At 43.3% G+C, this 19,062-nt stretch overlaps 1 protein-coding gene across 1 annotated transcript in view; it reads left to right on the top strand.

Moving 5' to 3' along the window:
• LOC139571344 (heparan sulfate glucosamine 3-O-sulfotransferase 6-like) overlaps positions 1 to 13,329 on the top strand; it is a 29,541-nt gene extending 16,212 nt beyond the window's left edge. The window contains exon 2 of the mRNA XM_071394141.1: positions 12,001 to 13,329. Within this exon, the coding sequence (XP_071250242.1) occupies positions 12,001 to 12,619 (619 nt within the window). The 3' untranslated portion in view covers positions 12,620 to 13,329. The remainder of the gene's footprint in view (positions 1 to 12,000) is intronic.
• The last annotated feature ends 5,733 nt before the right edge of the window (positions 13,330 to 19,062 follow it).

Genomic DNA, 19,062 nt, shown 5'->3' with positions numbered 1-19,062 from the left:
TGATCTCACAGTGTGTTTAACCCTGCAGATGACACTGAACTTGTAGTGACAGAAATACAGTCCCCAGTGATGGGAATTGAGTACAGAAAGTCTTCTCAACATTCCTGGATACTGTGTGTACTCATAATTTACAATCTCCGATGGAAGTATCCCTGAGAGAGAGAGAGAGAGAGAGAGAGAGAGAGAGAGAGAGAGAGAGAGAGAGAGAGAGAGAGAGAGAGAGAGAGAGAGAGAGAGAGAGAGAGAGAGAGAGAGAGAGAGAGAGAGAGAGAGGCTGAGCTTAAGACATTCCCTACCCAGGGACCAGCAGGGAAAACATTCCCTAACCAGGGACCAGCAGGGAAAACATTCCCTAACCAGGGACCAGCAGGGAAAACATTCCCTACCCAGGGACCAGCAGCACTTCTCTCATATCCTCTGCAGCTCTGTTTCACACACACTCTGGTACCAACATTTACACACACACACACACACACACACACACACACACACACACACACACACACACACACACACACACACACACACACACACACACACACACACACACACATAGGAGTATCCTGTGCCGCTGGTAGCAGTGTAAAGTGTTTGCTGCTCCTGCATCAGAGAGTGAGGCTGAGTGTGCATTCATGTGTGTATGCGCGTGTGTGTGTGTTTGGTGGGTGTGTCTATGTGTGTTCCTCTGAGAGTGAGGCCACCTTTTAAATCAACACTCCTGTCCTGTGTTTACACACATGGGCTCTTACTGTATCAACCCTCCATTGGACCAGTTATAATGGCCACTGCGTTTACTGTACCTGAGGGGGCCAGCTTTATACTGTACAACACTGATACACACACACACGTTAATGCCCAGATGTTGTGTTTTACGAGTGAGCTTCACTCATGAAAAAGTAGTACTGAATTACTACTGGTTTTACTACTTGATTGCTATTGAGATGTGTAGTAAAACATCAGTGATTTATGTACACTACTGGTTTTACTACTTGATTGCTATTGAGATGTGTAGTAAAACAGCAGTGATTTATGTAGTAATGAGTGATATATTGGTACGTTTCACTACTAGTTAACACTACATATTTCACTACAGGTGAATACTACATATTTCACTACTGGTAAACACTACATATTTCACTATGTGTGAACACTACATATTTCACTACAGGAGAATACTACATATTTCACTACTGGTAAACACTACATATTTCACTACAGGTGAATACTACATATTTCACTACTGGTAAACACTACATATTTCACTACGTGTGAACACTACATATTTCACTACTAGTGAATACTACATATTTCACTACTGGTGAATACTACATATTTCACTACTGGTGAACACTACATATTTCAGTATGTGTGAACACTACATATTTCACGACTGGTGAACACTACATATTTTACTACTGGTGAATACTACATATTTCACTACTGGTGAATACTACATATTTCACTACTGGTGAACACTACATATTTCACTACTGGTGAACACTACATATTTCACTATTGGTGAACATCACATAGGCTGTGCAGTCTTGCCCTCTACCTGTATCTGTTCAGATAGAACAGGTTAAGCCTGATGCAGAGGCAATTTATTTTGGGCTATTGCCAGTGTATATTTGGTAAATTTACTTGTTTATTTTGTATGATATGGCACTTTCACCATTGGATCACCAAGACCTGTAAATAAATGTACACACCTGCTGTTTTCATGCCCTTAACACTGCTACAAGGTCCCTATTTTACAATGTCATAGGCTAATCAACATATGTTGAAGACAAAATAATGAAAAGGGCTGTCTGGTTGCCTCAATAAATAGACAAAGATTTGTAGTTATACCGTTTCAGGTAAGACCCAAGTGCAGACTGTGTTGAAGTAACATTGTTTATTACAGCAACAGGGGCAGGCAAACGACAGGTCTAGGCAGGCAGTGGTCGATAATACAGAATAGTGGGGCAAAGGTACAGGACAGCAGGCAGGCTCAGGGTCATGGGCAGGCAGAGTGGTCAGGCAGGCAGGCTCAAAGTCTGGACAGGCGATGGTATAAACCAGGAGGGAGAGAAAAAGAGTGACTGGGGAAAAGCAGGAGCTGAGAAAAATGCTGGTTGACTTGACAAACAAGATGAACTGGCAACAGACAAACACATATATACACAGGTATAAACACACAGGGGATAATGGGGAAGATGGGTGACACCTGGAGGGGGTGGAGACAATCACAAGGACAAGTGAAACAGATCAGGGCGTGACAGTAGTTGAACAAGTCATTGCATGTATAGATTTTTTTTACTTTAAAAAACGTGTGACTCAACTTGCTCTTAGAAAGCACGACTTGGACTTGACCCGTTCCACTTGGGACTCGAACCTTGTTTCCAACCTTTTTCATTATTTATTGCTCAGAGGGTTTTGATCAGTCATTAAAGTGCTGAAAACAAATTGGCTACCTATTTAAAAAGAAGATGGAGAACTATGAATGAAAAATACTGGAGTTTTGGTGCTCAGCCAACTAGCACAAAAGCCAACGAGCACAAAAATAATATTGTGATATGGTCAAAACGATACAACACGATATATTGTAAGAAAGTATTCCCCCATACAGATTACTGCTGTATGCCTACTCAATCCTTATTGAATAACTACTGCCATCTGTGTCTGTAGTGTTGTGTCACTACTGAGCACTACTGAATTGCTCCTGATCCTTTTTCATTCCCTACATAAAACCTTTTGGATTACTATTGAAAACATTTACTACTGTTTGCATATTCAAAATCACTACTGACATCTTCTTGTCTCACTACTGTGTCCCTACTATACTATTTCACATGATATTTCCTCAAGTTTCTAACTGTAGTTACAGTGCATTCGGAATGTATTCAGGCCCCTTGACTTTTTCCACATTTTGTTAATTTACAACCTTATTCTAAAATGGATTAAATTAAAAATGTTCCTCATCAATCTACACACAATACCCCATAATGACAAACCCGCTAGCTTTTCTGAACGCTGTGTCCCCTGCTCGCCTAGCGTAGTAGTGACTACCGAACAGTACCCTGACTCACCTACTGCTGCTCTTTTGACCCTATGATCACTCGGCTACACAGCTGATGCCCCCTGTACTGTTTCAATAACACGGTACTTAATTTTGTTTATCTGTCGGCCCCAGCCTCAAACTCAGGTCCTGTACGTACCTAACTGACCCACTCTGCCCACTCATCGCCATTTACCCGTTGTTGTCTTAGCTCTCCTGATCAACACCTGTGACTGCTTTATGCCTCTCTCCAATGTCAATATGCCTCTCTCTAATGTCAATATGCCTTGTCTACTGCTGTCTTGGATAGATTTTATTGTTTTATTTCACTGTAGAGCCCTCAGTCCCACTCAAAATGCCTTAGATATCTCTTTCGTCCCACCCCACACACATGCAGAGACCTCACCTAGGTTAACTGATGCCTCCAGAGATGAAACCTCTCTCATCGTCACTCAACGCATAGGTTTACCTCCACTGTACTCACATCCTACCCTACCTTGTCTGTACATTATGCCTTGAATCCCTGTAGCCCCCAGTTCCACTACTATTCCCCAGGCGCTATCATTTGTTTACTTCTGTAACCGTAAAAGCCTTGGTTTCATGCATGTTAACATCAGGAGCCTCCTCACTAAGTTTGTTTTTTCACTGCTTTTAGCACACTCCATCAACCCTGATGTCCTAGCCGTGTATGAATCTTGGCTTAGGAAGGCCACCAAAAATTCTGAAATTTCCATCCCCAACTACAACATTTTCCACCACGATAGAACTGCCAAAGGGGGTGGAGTTGCAATCTACTGTAGAGATAGCCTGCAGAGTTCTGTCATGCTATCCAGGTCTGTGCCCAAACAGTTCGAGCTTCTACTTTTAAAAATCCACCTTTCCAGAAATATCTCACTGTTGCCACATGTTATAGACCCCCCTGAGCCCCCAGCTGTGCCCTGAACACCATATGTGAATTAATTGCCCCCCATTTATCTTCAGAGTTTGTACAGTTAGGTGACCTAAACTGGGATATGCTTAACACCCCGGCCGTCCTACAATCTAAGCTAGATGCCCTCAATCTCACACAAATTATCAAGGAACCTACCAGGTACAACCCTAAATCCGTAAACATGGGCACACTCATAGATATAATTCTGACCAACCTGCCCTCTAAATACACCTCTGCTGTCTTCAACCAGGATCTCAGTGATCACTGCCTCATTGCCTGCGTCCGTAATGGGTCCGCGGTCCAACGACCACCCCTCATCACTGTCAAACGCTCTCTAAAACACTTCAGCGAGCAAGCCTTTCTAATCGACCTGGCCCGGGTATCCTGGAAGGATATTGACCTCATTCCGGCAGTAGAGGATGCCTGGTTGTTCTTTAAAAGTGTTTTCCTCACCATCTTAAATGAGCATGCCCCATTCAAAAAAATGTAGAACAAAGAACAGATATAGCCCTTTGTTCACTCCAGACCTGACTGCCCTTGACCAGCACAAAAACATCCTGTGGCGTACTGCATTAGCATCGAATAGCCCCCGCAATATGCAACTTTTCAGGGAAGTTAGAAACCAATATACAGTCAGGAAAGCAAAGGCTAGCTTTTTCAAACAGAAATTTTCATCCTGTAGCACAAACTCCAAAAAGGTCTGGGAGACTGTAAAGTCCATGGAGAATAAGAGCACCTCCATCCAGCTGCCCACTGGAGGCTTCCTCATTATGCTATCTATTTTATGAAGTGCACCAGTCCCTCCTGCAGCAAAGCACCCCCACAACATGATGCTGCCACCCCCGTGCTTCACGGTTGGGATGGTGTTATACGGCTTGCAAGCCTCCCCCTTTTTCCTCCAAACATAACGATGGTTGTTATGGCCAAACAGTTCTATTTTTGTTTCATCAGACCATTTGACATTTCTCCAAAAAGTTCGATCTTTGTCCCCATGTGCAGTTGCAAACCGTAGTCTGGCTGTTTTATGGCGGTTTTGGAGCAGTGGCTTCTTCCTTGCTGAGCGGCCTTTCAGGTTATGTCGATATAGGACTCGTTTTATAGATACTTTTTTTCCTCCAGCATCCTCCAGCATCTTCACAAGGTTCTTTGCTGTTGTTCTGGGATTGATTTACACTTTTCGCACCAAAGTACGTTCATCTCTAGGAGACAGAACGTGCCTCCTTCCTGAGCAGTATGACGGCTGCATGGTCCCATGGTGTTTATACTTGCGTACTATTGTTTGTACAGATGAACGTGGTACTTTCAGGCGTTTGGAAATTGCTCCCAAGGATGAACCAGACTTGTAGTGGTCTACAATTTTTGGCGGATTTCTTTTGATTTTCCCCTGATGTCAAGGAAAGAGTCACTGAGTTTGAAGGTAGGCCTTGAAATACATCCACAGGTACACCTCCAATTGACTCAAATGATGTCAATTAGCCTATCAGAAGCTTCTAAAGCCATCACATCATTTTGTGGAATTTTCCAAGCTGTTTAAAGGCACAGTCAACGTAGTGTATGTAAACTTCTGACCCACTGGAATTGTGATACAGTGAATTATAAGTGAAATAATCTGTCTGTAAACAATTGTTGGAAAAATGACTTGTGTCATGCACAAAGTAGATGTCCTAACCGACTTGCCAAAACTATAATTTATTAACAAGAAATTTGTGGAGTGGTTGAAAAACGAGTTTTAATGACTCCAACCTAAGTGTGTGTAAACTTCTGACTTCAACTGTACATACAGCATCCCTTTGATCGTTGTATAATTTCTTCTCGCATCTACGTGCTATCCTCCTCTCACCTTATCTCTTCGCTTGTGGACTTCCGTGCACAACATGTCAGCTGTCTGTGACCAGGCTTAAGTAAAAAATACTTGAAAGTACTACTTAAGTAGTTTTTTGGGGTAACTGTACTTTACATTACTATTTATATTTTTGACAACTTTTACTTTTACTTCACTACATTCCTGAAGAAAATCATGTACTTTTTAGTCCATACATTTTCCCTGACACCCAAAAGTACATGTCACATTTTGAACTTATCAAGAGAACATCCCTTGTCATTGCTATTGCCTCTGATCTGGCGGACTCACTAAACACAAATGCTTAATTTGTAAATTATGTCTGAGTGTTGGAGTGTGCCCCTGGCTATACATAAATTTAAAAAACAAGAAAATGGTGCCGTCTGATTTGCTTAATATAAGGAATTTGAAATAATTTATACTTTTACTTTTACTTTTGATACTTAAGTATATTTAAAGCCAAATACTTTTAGACTTTTACTCAGGTAGTATTTTTTACTGGGTGACTTTCACTTTTACTTCAGTCATTTTCTATTAATGTATCTTTACTTTTACTCAAGCATGACAATTGGGTACTTTTTTGACCACTGTATAACATCGGTCAACATAGCTACTAGAACTAACTCATGAGTAAACCCGCTACAATCATGCAGTACAGTGTATAGTCACCAAGGAGTTTAACAGTTACACTGGCGGGTCCCGGTGGCAATACATTTATAAAACCAAAAGTTCCAGTGTTGGATAGCCATAGCCAGTTAGCTAACACAGTATCCCTCTCTGTTTGAGCTGGTTGTTTGAGTAGGCTAAACTAGCTAGCTGCATTTGCTAAGAAAGTGAAACAAATACTAAATCTCTCTCTCTCTCTCTCTGTCGCTTCTCCTTAATTTTTGAAGAAAAGTAATTTGTTAAAAACTGTTCAACTATTGTCTTTCACTGCATTGCAGTGCTAGCTTGCTGTAGCTTATGCTTTCAGTACTATATTCATTCTCTGATCCTCTGATTGGGTGGACAACATGTCAGTTCATGCTGCAAGAGCTCTGATAGGTTGGAGGATGTCCTCCGGAAGTTGTCATAATTACTGTGTAAGTCTATGGAAGGGGGTGAGAACCATAAGCCTCATACGTTTTGTATTGAAGTCATTGTACCCAGAGGAGGATGGAAACTAGCCGTCATCCGGCTACACCATGGTGCTACCCTACAGAGTGATGTTGAGGCTACTGTAGACCTTCATTGCAAAACATTGTGTATGAAATCAACTATTTGGTGACTTTAATATATTTAGTAGAGTTTTATCTAAAAACGTTTTAAACGTTTCACTATTTACATGTTTCTGAAATTCACTGAGGAGATGGTCCTCCCCTGAGGAGCCTCCACTGATACAAACACACATACTTATTAGCTCGCATGATGAAAACAGAGGCTACATAGCTACATTTCAATACGGCTAGTAAACACAAGACCATTTTGACTAGCAATCTTTTTGATGTGGTTATATAAATGGCTAAACAATGACATGAAAGTATTCATAAAACATAAAGGAAAGTTAAACTTAAAGATGGTGTCAGCATAAAGGCCATGAAAGACAGGATGACAAAGGATGGAAGATGATTACATTGGATTGTCAAAAACAGTAGATAGCTAACAACAACCAACTACTTCCCGTTTTGTCTTCTTCTGTGGTCGTGAAATGACGGTGTAGTCTGGCAGTAGTGTTGTGACTACTTATTTACTACCAACATCAAGTTGTAAAAATCTCTACCTGATTACTACTGGAAACACTACTGTGTTTCCTACTGAACACTACAAAACTCTACTTGAGTAGTGCATATACAACACATTCACCACACAATCCCTACAAGTCTCCACATAATCACTACTGCACAAATAGGTTTTGTGTAGTAATTCACTAGTCTTTTTTTCATGAGGGGTCACCTACTTAGAACAAAAAACAATTAAGTAAATATTATATTTCCAGAATTAGTGTGTAGCTCATCATCTTTTCACCTTGTTTTTGAGATGACATTGACACACTCAGGTTGGTAACATAGTTCAGTCACTACAATACGGTCGTAAACAGTAGCAAATTAACCTGAGGTCTTTTAAAATAGGGCCTAATAGAGCTGAGGGCCACCCAGACGGTGAGTACTGCAGGCTGCTGATAGCAGCAGGTCTATTGAGATAAACACACAACGGCATTCCTGCTCCAGATGCTAACAGCGCTACCGCTAGGCTAAGGTGTGATCAAAAGAAACAGCAAGTTGCTTAGCTAGCCTCCGCTAACCTGGCTGCCCTTGGAAACCATACAAAGACCAACAGCATCTGATAAAGAACAAACACAACAGTTGAAGTGGTATACACTCTAGTACATAGTCTCGCTTTAATCTTGCGAGATAAGGCTGACCAGGTTAATGTGTTTCCCCCCCCCCTCTCTCTCTCCCTCCCTCCCTCCCTCCCTCCCTCCCTCCCTCCCTCCCTCTCTCTCTCTCTAGTGTGTGGCCTCCTTTTAGGGTTTGTGTTATAGCCAGAGAGTCCTACAGAGTTCTGTGATTACAGGCCAGTGTTCGAGAATGTAAATATGATATCAATGGAAGCTGGGACAGGTCCAGCATGGATCCCATTAGCCTGATTGGCCAGAATTAAACATCCACTTACTGCTGAATACACACTACACAAACAGACTGGCACGTCTGTATGGCAGGCCAAAAGGATCACTGTAAAAAAAACAAAGAGCAAAATCATCAAATGAAATAAATATAATTATTTAGTTGTAGTGGGTTGTAGTAGTAGTTGTAAAGAAAAGTTTCACTTCCTTTATATCCTTTATATAAAGTATAGAAACGTGGCACAATACTGTCCTATGTAACTGATCGGTCACTGTGGGAGTCGTTCAGAACAAAGAGGAAGACAGGAGAGAGAGGCCCGTGGAGATGAATGTGTAGAAAAGCTGGATCCCAGTGGAGATGTTGTTCTTTGATGTTTTCTGTGTCACTAGTTGACCTCTGATGTTGTAATATTAATATCAACATGCTACAGGCCTAGTTGGGGTGAGCCAAATAAATGTTTTCTACATTATTGTTTGTTTATTTTAAATTTTTAAATGTCTTTATGGAACCAGAAGATCACATTGAGATGAATACCAAAAGCCTAATACATTCATAATCTTCTTTTTGCATGGTGTATTACTGTAGTATGAGTGTTCTCTATATGCCTGATCCTCGTATCCCCTCATATCGAGGCTGTAGTAGGGAAAAAAGAGGTGATCTGTTGTAAAAACATACAGTGGGGAGAACAAGTATTTGATACACTGCCGATTTTGCAGGTTTTCCTACTTACAAAGCATGTAGAGGTCTATAATTTTTATCATAGGTACACTTCAACTGTGAGAGACGGAATCTAAAACAAAAATCCAGAAAATCACATTGTATGATTTTTAAGTAATTCATTTGCATTTTATTGCATGACATAAGTATTTGATCACCTACCAACCAGTAAGAATTCCAGCTCTCACAGACCTGTTAGTTTTTCTTTAAGAAGCCCTCCTGTTCTCCACTCATTACCTGTATTAACTGCACCTGTTTGAACTCGTTACCTGTATAAAAGACACCTGTCCACACACTCAATCAAACAGACTCCAACCTCTCCACAATGGCCAAGACCAGAGAGCTGTGTAAGGACATCAGGGATAAAATTGTAGACCTGCACAAGGCTGGGATGGGCTACAGGACAATAGGCAAGCAGCTTGGTGAGAAGGCAACAACTGTTGGCGCAATTATTAGAAAATAGAAGAAAATAGAAGAAGTTCAAGATGATGGTCAATCACCCTCGGTCTGGGGCTCCATGCAAGATCTCACCTCGTGGGGCATCAATGATCATGAGGAAGGTGAGGGATCAGCCCAGAACTACACGGCAGGACCTGGTCAATGACCTGAAGAGAGCTGGGACCACAGTCTCAAAGAAAACCATTAGTAACACACTACGCCGTCATGGATTAAAATCCTGCAGCGCACACAAGGTCCCCCTGCTCAAGCAGGCGCATGTCCAGGCCCGTCTGAAGTTTGCCAATGACCATCTGGATGATCCAGAGGAGGAATGGGAGAAGGTCATGTGGTCTGATGATTCAAAAATAGAGCTTTTTGGTCTAAACTCCACTCGCCGTGTTTGGAGGAAGAAGAAGGATGAGTACAACCCCAAGAACACCATCCCAACCGTGAAGCATGGAGGTGGAAACATCATTCTTTGGGGATGCTTTTCTGCAAAGGGGACAGGACGACTGCACCGTATTGAGGGGAGGATGGATGGGGCCATGTATTGCGAGATCTTAGCCAACAACCTCCTTCCCTCAGTAAGAGCATTGATGATGGGTCGTGGCTGGGTCTTCCAGCATGACAACGACCCGAAACACACAGCCAGGGCAACTAAGGAGTGGCTCCGTAAGAAGTATCTCAAGGTCCTGGAGTGGCCTAGCCAGTCTCCAGACCTAAACCCAATAGAAAATCTTTGGAGGGAGCTGAAAGTCCGTATTGCCCAGCGACAGCCCCGAAACCTGAAGGATCTGGAGAAGGTCTGTATGGAGGAGTGGGCCAAAATCCCTGCTGCAGTGTGTGCAAACCTGGTCAAGAACTACAGGAAACGTATGATCTCTGTAATTGCAAACAAAGGATTCTGTACCAAATATTAAGTTCTGCTTTTCTGATGTATCAAATACTTATGTCATGCAATAAAATGCAAATTAATTACTTAAAAATCATACAATGTGATTTTCTGGATTTTTGTTTTAGATTCCGTCTCTCACAGTTGAAGTGTACCTATGATAAAAATTACAGACCTCTACATGCTTTTTAAGTAGGAAAATCTGCAAAATCGGCAGTGTATCAAATACTTGTTCTCCCCACTGTATGTCATGTTTTCAGTATTAGCCCCATGGCACATTTGTGGTGGGGGACATCAGATTTGGATCAGAGAGGAGTTTGTTCCTCACACAGCTCAGGCCAGAGCCCTGCAGTTAGAGACCAGAGAACAACCACGTCAATGACAGCCTTCAGGATGTATCTCAAATGGCACCCTATTCCCTATATAGTGCATTCATTTTGAACATAGCCCAAATGCACTGCATAGCAAATAGGGTGCCATTTGAGACCCACCCTCAGTCTCTACCACATGGCTACGCTACAGGAGGGAACCATCCGTGGAAATTAAATGAGGGATTTTCTGAAGACTTGGAACATTCCTCCATGCTTAAAACATAAACCCGCCGTGAGATTTGAATCCTCTCATTTTAAATTAAATGAAGGGATCCTTTTTTGAGGAAAGTTGGAAGGATTCCTGTTTTGTATTTTAAAATGAAACTTCTGGTAATACACTTTAGATAGTGTTCCAGCATATGGTTCCAGCTGTGAAAGGACACATTTTTGGAGACTAATAGCTGTCCTTCATCTCACAATCAGAGCCTTTACTGCTAACCTGGGTGTCAGTCTAGTTTTCCTTTGTTGGCTAAAGCAGAATCAGACTGTTGCTAGTCTGTTGGGGAGTTTCTTGCAGCTTCAGTAGTATACAATGCACAGTACATGGCGTAGTATATTTGTCCAGGCAGCCTGGGGGAGAGCGCACTCAGCCCAGCTCTCAGCCCAGCCACCAACAGCCTTGTGAATGAGGAGGAAGTCCTGAGGAAATTACTTTTCACTGGTCATTATGGCCTTGTGGTTTGCCTTAAGCAACCACTCATTGACTTACTTTCCATCTGACATGCATTTCAGCGAGGCCAGCGTCTAATGTAGGTGTTTATATTGATGTAATCACAGACCTAACCAACTCCTTACAAAGCTAAATCAGAAGCTCTCAAGGCTGCAGAGCATCAAAGAGATGATCAGAACACTCCAATAACACAAGGAATATAAATATGTTGTCACAATTTGTAATATAGATTGGGACGCAGATCTGGTCATGTTTATGACACACAAGCCAGGTTCCAGTGGTCTGAAAGTCTGTTGCATCACATGCAGGAGGATAGGATTGAGACTGGGTACATAGAAACAAGATTTATGTTTACTTCATGGGTCACAAGAAATTCCAAGAAGCTTTTGGTGGGTCCGTTTGCCAAATATTTGGGAACCACTAATCAATCCTCTCCTCTCCTCTCCTCTCCTCTCCTCTCCTCTCCTCTCCTCTCCTCTCCTCTCCTCTCTCTCCTCTCAGAAACCTGATGCCTCGGACGTTGGAAAGCCAGATCACTATGGAGAAGACACCTAGCTACTTCGTCACCAAGGAGGCTCCTCGCCGTCTCTTCGCCCTGAGTCGTCACACCAAGCTGATTGTGGTGGTCCGAGATCCTGTGACCCGGGCTGTGTCCGACTACACTCAGACACTGTCGAAACAACCCGGCCTTCCGTCCTTCCAGAGCCTGACCTTCCGGAACTCAACCATGTGCCTCATCGACACCTCCTGGAGCGCCGTGCGCATCGGGATCTACGCCAAGCACCTGGAGAACTGGCTGCGCTACTTCCCCCTCTCAAAGTTCCTCTTCGTCAGCGGGGAGCGGCTGGTGACGGACCCGGCCGGGGAGATGGGCAGGGTGCAGGACTTCCTGGGGCTGAAGAGGTTAGTCACAGACAAACACTTCTACTTCAACCAGACCAAGGGTTTCCCCTGCCTGAAGAAGCCTGAGGGGAGCAGCAGGCCACGCTGTCTGGGGAAGTCTAAGGGAAGGCCTCATCCAGAGATCTCTCCAGAGGTGCTGCTCAGGCTCAGGGAGTTCTATAGGCCATTTAATATGAAGTTTTACCAAATGACAGGCCATGACTTTGGCTGGGACTGATGGAAATGGGATGGCATAGGGAATAGACATGGGTCTCCAGAGGATCGACAGGCCCTGTACTGGCCACTCAACCTGATGTTTTACCAGATGACAGGTCTTCGTGACTTTGGCTGGGACTGGCGGGAACAGGCTAGAGTTGTGCTACCAATGTAACCAACCCATGGGAGAGACTGATAGTATCTTTTGGTTTTAAAGAGAGGGATTAAAACTCCTTGAATAACAGATGTGATTTTTCTTGTATGATTGTTGTGTCACTACAATGTAATACCATTTTTATATTCTGACAAAACTGCTCCATGAGCCTGACAAATCTTTTTATCTGAGAAATGAATCCTGAATATGCTAATACTATTTAAATAAGCTAGACTACAATAAGCCAAGTGCATTTCTTGAATAATTTTAGTAATCACAAATGATTTACTGTTGTCCCATTTTCCGGTTTTAAAATGCAATCCCAACGATGTTTATGTGACATTTTTTTTAACAGAAGACTATTGCTGGGATAAATGCTGGGATAAATGCTGGACAATGCTCTTTTTGGGGGGGAAAATATATATTGGTTGGTTTACTCTATGTGCTGTAAATTTGCTATTATTTATGTTGCAAGAGTTATGCTATTGAGAATTGTGATATATCCTACATGTGTATCTGTGGTTTTCTGAGTTGTTTTTTTTCAAACCAAACTAATAAACTGTACCTCTCTGACTGTACATTTCTGGAAAGCATCATTTATCAAATTACAATGTTTTATCTTCTACTTCTGTATTTCAAAATGCTGATATTTTACTAAAGCTATTATTACAAAACAATTGTCTTGTTTTCATCAAATAAGTCAACATTTCAGTATAAAATACCTTTCTTTGAAATATCCACACCATATGATCTACTGTTCAGTCACGTCAGACCACAGTCTTCCAGCGGATGTGTAGAGAGAGGGGAGGTAGAGAGGGTGGTGTGGGTCATATGGCCCTGTAGTGTCCAGGGCTAAATTTGAAGTTAATGCAGAGAGGAAGCTTTCTGGTGTGTAAGCAATCAATTGACCGGGGTCATTGGAGACCTTTGGGATGGCCATTTTTGACCCCTGATTCCCCATTGACCTGTTGGCCTCACCATCATAAACTGCTGACCACTCCAGTGCTGCGGCGTTGGCCAGTGGAGCCACCCAGGCCCAGACACACTCCCTGGGTGCTTCCCAAATGGCACCCTATTTCCTATATAGTGCACTACTTTTGACCAGAGCCATTGTCAAAAGTAGTGCACTATATAGGGGATAGAGTGCAATTTGGGACACAGATATACTCCCTATTCTAGAGGATCCATTAATATTGCAAACTTAACCTCCGGGACTCGGAGTGAAGGAAGATGGCTGAGCAGAATCAATAACTGCCTGTTTAGTTTATAGGCTCTGGGATATGTGCTTATACCTACCATGTACCCGTGTCACGGTGATTTAGACCAGGGTCGGCCCCAGGTCGCTGTCACACATTTGTAAAATATTACTTAATGTGTGATTTATCATATATATGCATGACGATATTCATTATCTTTACTGGCCTTCAGACTAATATATAGTACCAGTCAAAGGTTTGGACACACCTACTCATTCAAGGGTTTTTCTTTATTTTTACTATTTTCTACATTGTAGAATAATAGTGAAGACATCAAAACTCTGAAATAACACATATGGTATCATGTAGTAACCAAAAAACGGTTAAATAAATCAACATATATTTTAAATTTGAGATTTTCAAAATAGCCACCCTTTGCCTTGATGACAACTTTGCACACCATTGGCATTCTCTCAACCAGCTTCACCAGGTAGTCACCTGGAATGCATTTCAATTAACAGGTGTGCCTTGTTAAAAGTTAATTTGTGGAATTTCTTCCCTTCTTAATGCGTTTGAGCCAGTTTGATCAGTTGTGTTGTGACAAGGAAGGGGTGGTATACAGAAGATATACCTATTTGGTAAAATACCAAGTCCATATTATGGCAAGAACAGCTCAAATAAACAAAGGGAAATGACAGTCCATCATTACTTTAACGGTTAAGACATGAAGGTCAGTCAATACGGAAAATTTCAAGAACTTTTAAAGTTTCTTCAAGTGCAGTCACAAAAAAACATCAAGTGCTATGATGAAACTGGCTCTCATGAGGACCGCCACAGGAAAGGGAGACCCAGAGTTACCTCTGCTGCAGAGCATAAGTTCATTACAGTTACCAGTCTCAGAAATTTCAGCCCAAATACAGTGGGGAGAACAAGTATTTGATACACTGCCGATTTTGCAGGTTTTCCTACTTACAAAGCATGTAGAGGTCTGTCATTTTTATCATAGGTACACTTCAACTGTGAGACACGGAATCTAAAACAAAAATCCAGAAAATCACATTGTATGATTTTTAAGTAATTAATTTGCATTTTATTGCATGACATAAGTATTTGATCACCTACCAACCAGTAAGAATTCCGGCTCTCACAGACCTGTTAGTTTTTCTTTAAGAAGCCCTCCTGTTCTCCACTCATTACCTGTATTAACTGCACCTGTTTGAACTCGTTACCTGTATAAAAGACACCTGTCCACACACTCAATCAAACAGACTCCAACCTCTCCACAATGGCCAAGACCAGAGAGCTGTGTAAGGACATCAGGGATAAATTGTAGACCTGTACAAGGCTGGGATGGGCTACAGGACAATAGCCAAGCAGCTTGGTGAGAAGGCAACAACTGTTGGCACAATTATTAGAAAATGGAAGAAGTTCAAGATGACGGTCAATCACCCTCGGTCTGGGGCTCCATGCAAGATCTCACCTCGTGGGGCATCAATGATCATGAGGAATGTGAGGGATCAGCCCAGAACTACACGGCAGGACCTGGTCAATGACCTGAAGAGAGCTGGGACCACAGTCTCAAAGAAAACCATTAGTAACACACTACGCCGTCATGGATTAAAATCCTGCAGCGCACGCAAGGTCCCCCTGCTCAAGCCAGCGCATGTCCAGGCCCGTCTAAAGTTTGCCAATGACCATCTGGATGATCCAGAGGAGGAATGGGAGAAGGTCATGTGGTCTGATGAGACAAAAATAGAGCTTTTTGGTCTAAACTCCACTCGCCGTGTTTGGAGGAAGAAGAAGGATGAGTACAACCCCAAGAACACCATCCCAACCGTGAAGCATGGAGGTGGAAACATCATTCTTTGGGGATGCTTTTCTGCAAAGGGGACAGGACAACTGCACCGTATTGAGGAGAGGATGGATGGGGCCATGTATCGCGAGATCTTGACCAACAACCTCCTTCCCTCAGTAAGAGCATTGAAGATGGGTCGTGGCTGGGTCTTCCAGCATGACAACGACCCGAAACACACAGCCAGGGCAACTAAGGAGTGGCTCCGTAAGAAGCATCTCAAGGTCCTGGAGTGGCCTAGCCAGTCTCCAGACCTGAACCCAATAGAAAATCTTTGGAGGGAGCCGAAAGTCCGTATTGCCCAGCGACAGCCCCGAAACCTGAAAGATCTGGAGAAGGTCTGTATGGAGGAGTGGGCCAAAATCCCTGCTGCAGTGTGTGCAAACCTGGTCAAGAACTACAGGAAACGTATGATCTCTGTAATTGCAAACTAAGGTTTCTGTACCAAATATTAAGTTCTGCTTTTCTGATGTATCAAATACTTATGTCATGCAATAAAATGCCAATTAATTACTTAAAAATCATATAATGTGATTTTCTGGATTTTTGTTTTAGATTCCTTCTCTCACAGTTGAAGTGTACCTATGATAAAAATTACAGACCTCTACATGCTTTGTAAGTAGGAAAACCTGCAAAATCGTCAGTGTATCAAATACTTGTTCTCCCCACTGTAAATGTTTTACAGAGTTAAAGTAACAGACACATCTCAACATCAACTGTTCAGAGGAGACTGCGTGAATCAGGCTTTCATGTTCGAATTGCTGCAATGAAACCACTACCAAAGGACACCAATAAGAAGAAAATATTGCTTGTGCCAAGAAACATGAGCAATGGACATTAGACCGGTGGAAATCTGTCCTTTGGTCTGATGAGTCCCAGTTTGAGATTTTTGGTTCCAACAGTCTTTGTGAGACGCAGAGTAGATGAACGGATGATCTCCACATGTGTGGTTCCCACTGTGAAGCATGGAGGTGTGATGGTGTGGGGGTGCTTTGCAGGTGACACAGTCAGTGATTTATTTAGAATTCAAGGCACACTTAACCAGCATGACTACCACAGCATTCTGCAGCGATACACCAACAGGACAATGACCCAACACACTTCCAGGCTGTGTAAGGGCTATTTGACCAAGAAGGAGAGTGATGGAGTGCTGCATCAAATAACCTGGCCTCCACAATCCCCTGACCTCAACCCAATTGAGATGGTTTGGGATGAGTTGGACCGCAGAGTGAAGGAAAAGCAGTCAACCAGTGCTCAGCATTTGTGTGAACTCCTTCAAGACTGTTGGAAAAGCATTCCAGGTGAAGATGGTTCAGAGAATGTCAAGAGTGTGCAAAGCTGTTATCAAGGAAAAGAGTGGTTATTTTGAAGAATCTCAAATATAAAATACATTTTGATTTGTTTAACACTTTTTTGGTTACTACATGATTCCATATGTGTTATTTCATAGTTTTGATGTATTCACTATTATTCTACAATGTAGAAAAAAGTTAAAATAAAGAAAAACTCTTGAATGAGTAGATGTGTCCAAACTTTTGACTGGCACTGTACTTAGTGTTTTTGGTTTGTACCTCATTCATTTGGTGTCTCATTTACAGTATGTAGACGTCAAAGTTCTTATTTAATCAGAATCAGAATCACCTTCCTTTGTCAAATACATTTTCATGTACAGGAATTTGACACAGTGAAATGGTGCTGCCACAATAACCAGAATAGATATATAGATGTGGAATTTACACAACTTACACCCAGTATGTCCACAATGAACACCAGGCTAGTGTAACGACCTGGGTGTCGGGGGGTGTGAAATCAGACGCAGGAACAGCAGAGCTTCAATACGGTGATTTTTAATGCTCAACCGGGAAACCAAAATGTCCAACACGGACTTACTGGGTGTCATAAACACCTGTCTACAAACACGGGAGACAAACCCAGTACACAATACAATTAACCACTCCCGAAATCCACAGCTACAGACGAACAATCCCGCACAAAGAAGCATACAGGCTGGCTGACTAATAAAGCCACACTAATTACCAATTACCTCAAACCAGGTGATACAAATAAACACATAAGGAGGGGGAGGAAAAAGAGTCAGTGGCAGCTAGTAGGCCGGTGACGACGACCGCCGAGCGCCACCCGAACGGGAAGGAGAGCCTGCCTCGGTTGAAGTCGTGACAGTACCCCCCCTCTGACGCGCGGCTCCCGCAGCGCGCCGACACCGGCCTCGAGGTCGACCCGGAGGACGAGGCGCAGGGCGATCCGGATGGAGGCGATGGAAATCCCTTAACATAGATGGATCCAAAATGTCCTCCACCGGTACCCAGCACCTCTCCTCCGGACCATACCCCTCCCAGTCCACGAGGTACTGCAGGCCCCTCACCCGGCGTCTCGAGTCCAGAATGGCCCGTATCGTGTACGCCGGGGACCCCTCGATGTCCAGAGGGGGAGGAGGGACCTCCGGCACCTCACCGTCCTGCAGGGGACCAGCTACCACCGGCCTGAGGAGAGACACATGAAACGAGGGGTTAATACGATAATAGGAAGGGAGTTTTAATCGATAACACACCTCGTTTATTCTCCTCAGGACTTTGAAGGGCCCTACACACTGCGGCCCCAGCTTCCGGCAGGGCAAGCGGAGGGGCAGGTTTCGGGTCGAGAGCCAGACCCTTTCCCCCGGTACAAACACGGGGGCCTCACTGCGGTGGCGGTCAGCGCTCCTCTTCTGCCTTCTAGTAGCTTGTTGTAGGGACTCCCGGACGGCCCTCCAGGTCTCCTTGGAGCGCTGTACCCACTCCTCCACCGCAGGAGCCTCGGTCTGGCTCGGATGCCATGGTGCCAGGACCGGCTGGTACCCCAACACACACTGAAAGGGGGACACCTTAGTAGAGGAGTGGCGTAGTGAGTTCTTCGTTGTATGTAAGTTCGCATGTCCAGGTCTGTCTACTCCGTTTTGTTATTTTGTTAGTTATCAAGTGTTCTTCGTGTTTTCGTTCCTTGTTTAAATAAATCATGTATTATCACAACGCTGCGCCTTGGTTCAATCCCTGCTCTTCCTCTTCGGATGAAGAGGAAGCAGCGTGAATTCGAGCAGTGGCCTGCTACACAGGATTATTGGAGTTGGGAGGAAATATTGGACGGAAAAGGTCCATGGGCACAGCCGGGAGAATATCGCCGTCCCAAAGCTGAGCTGGAGGCAGCGAAAGCAGAGAGGCGGCGATATGAGGAGGCAGCAAGGAGACGTGGCTGGAAGCCGGAGAATC

This window comes from Salvelinus alpinus, chromosome 3 (genome assembly GCF_045679555.1).
Source record: "Salvelinus alpinus chromosome 3, SLU_Salpinus.1, whole genome shotgun sequence".
Lineage (NCBI taxonomy): Eukaryota > Metazoa > Chordata > Actinopteri > Salmoniformes > Salmonidae > Salvelinus > Salvelinus alpinus.
Note: the sequence above shows the minus strand (reverse complement) of the source record. Positions and strands in the feature narration are given on the sequence as shown.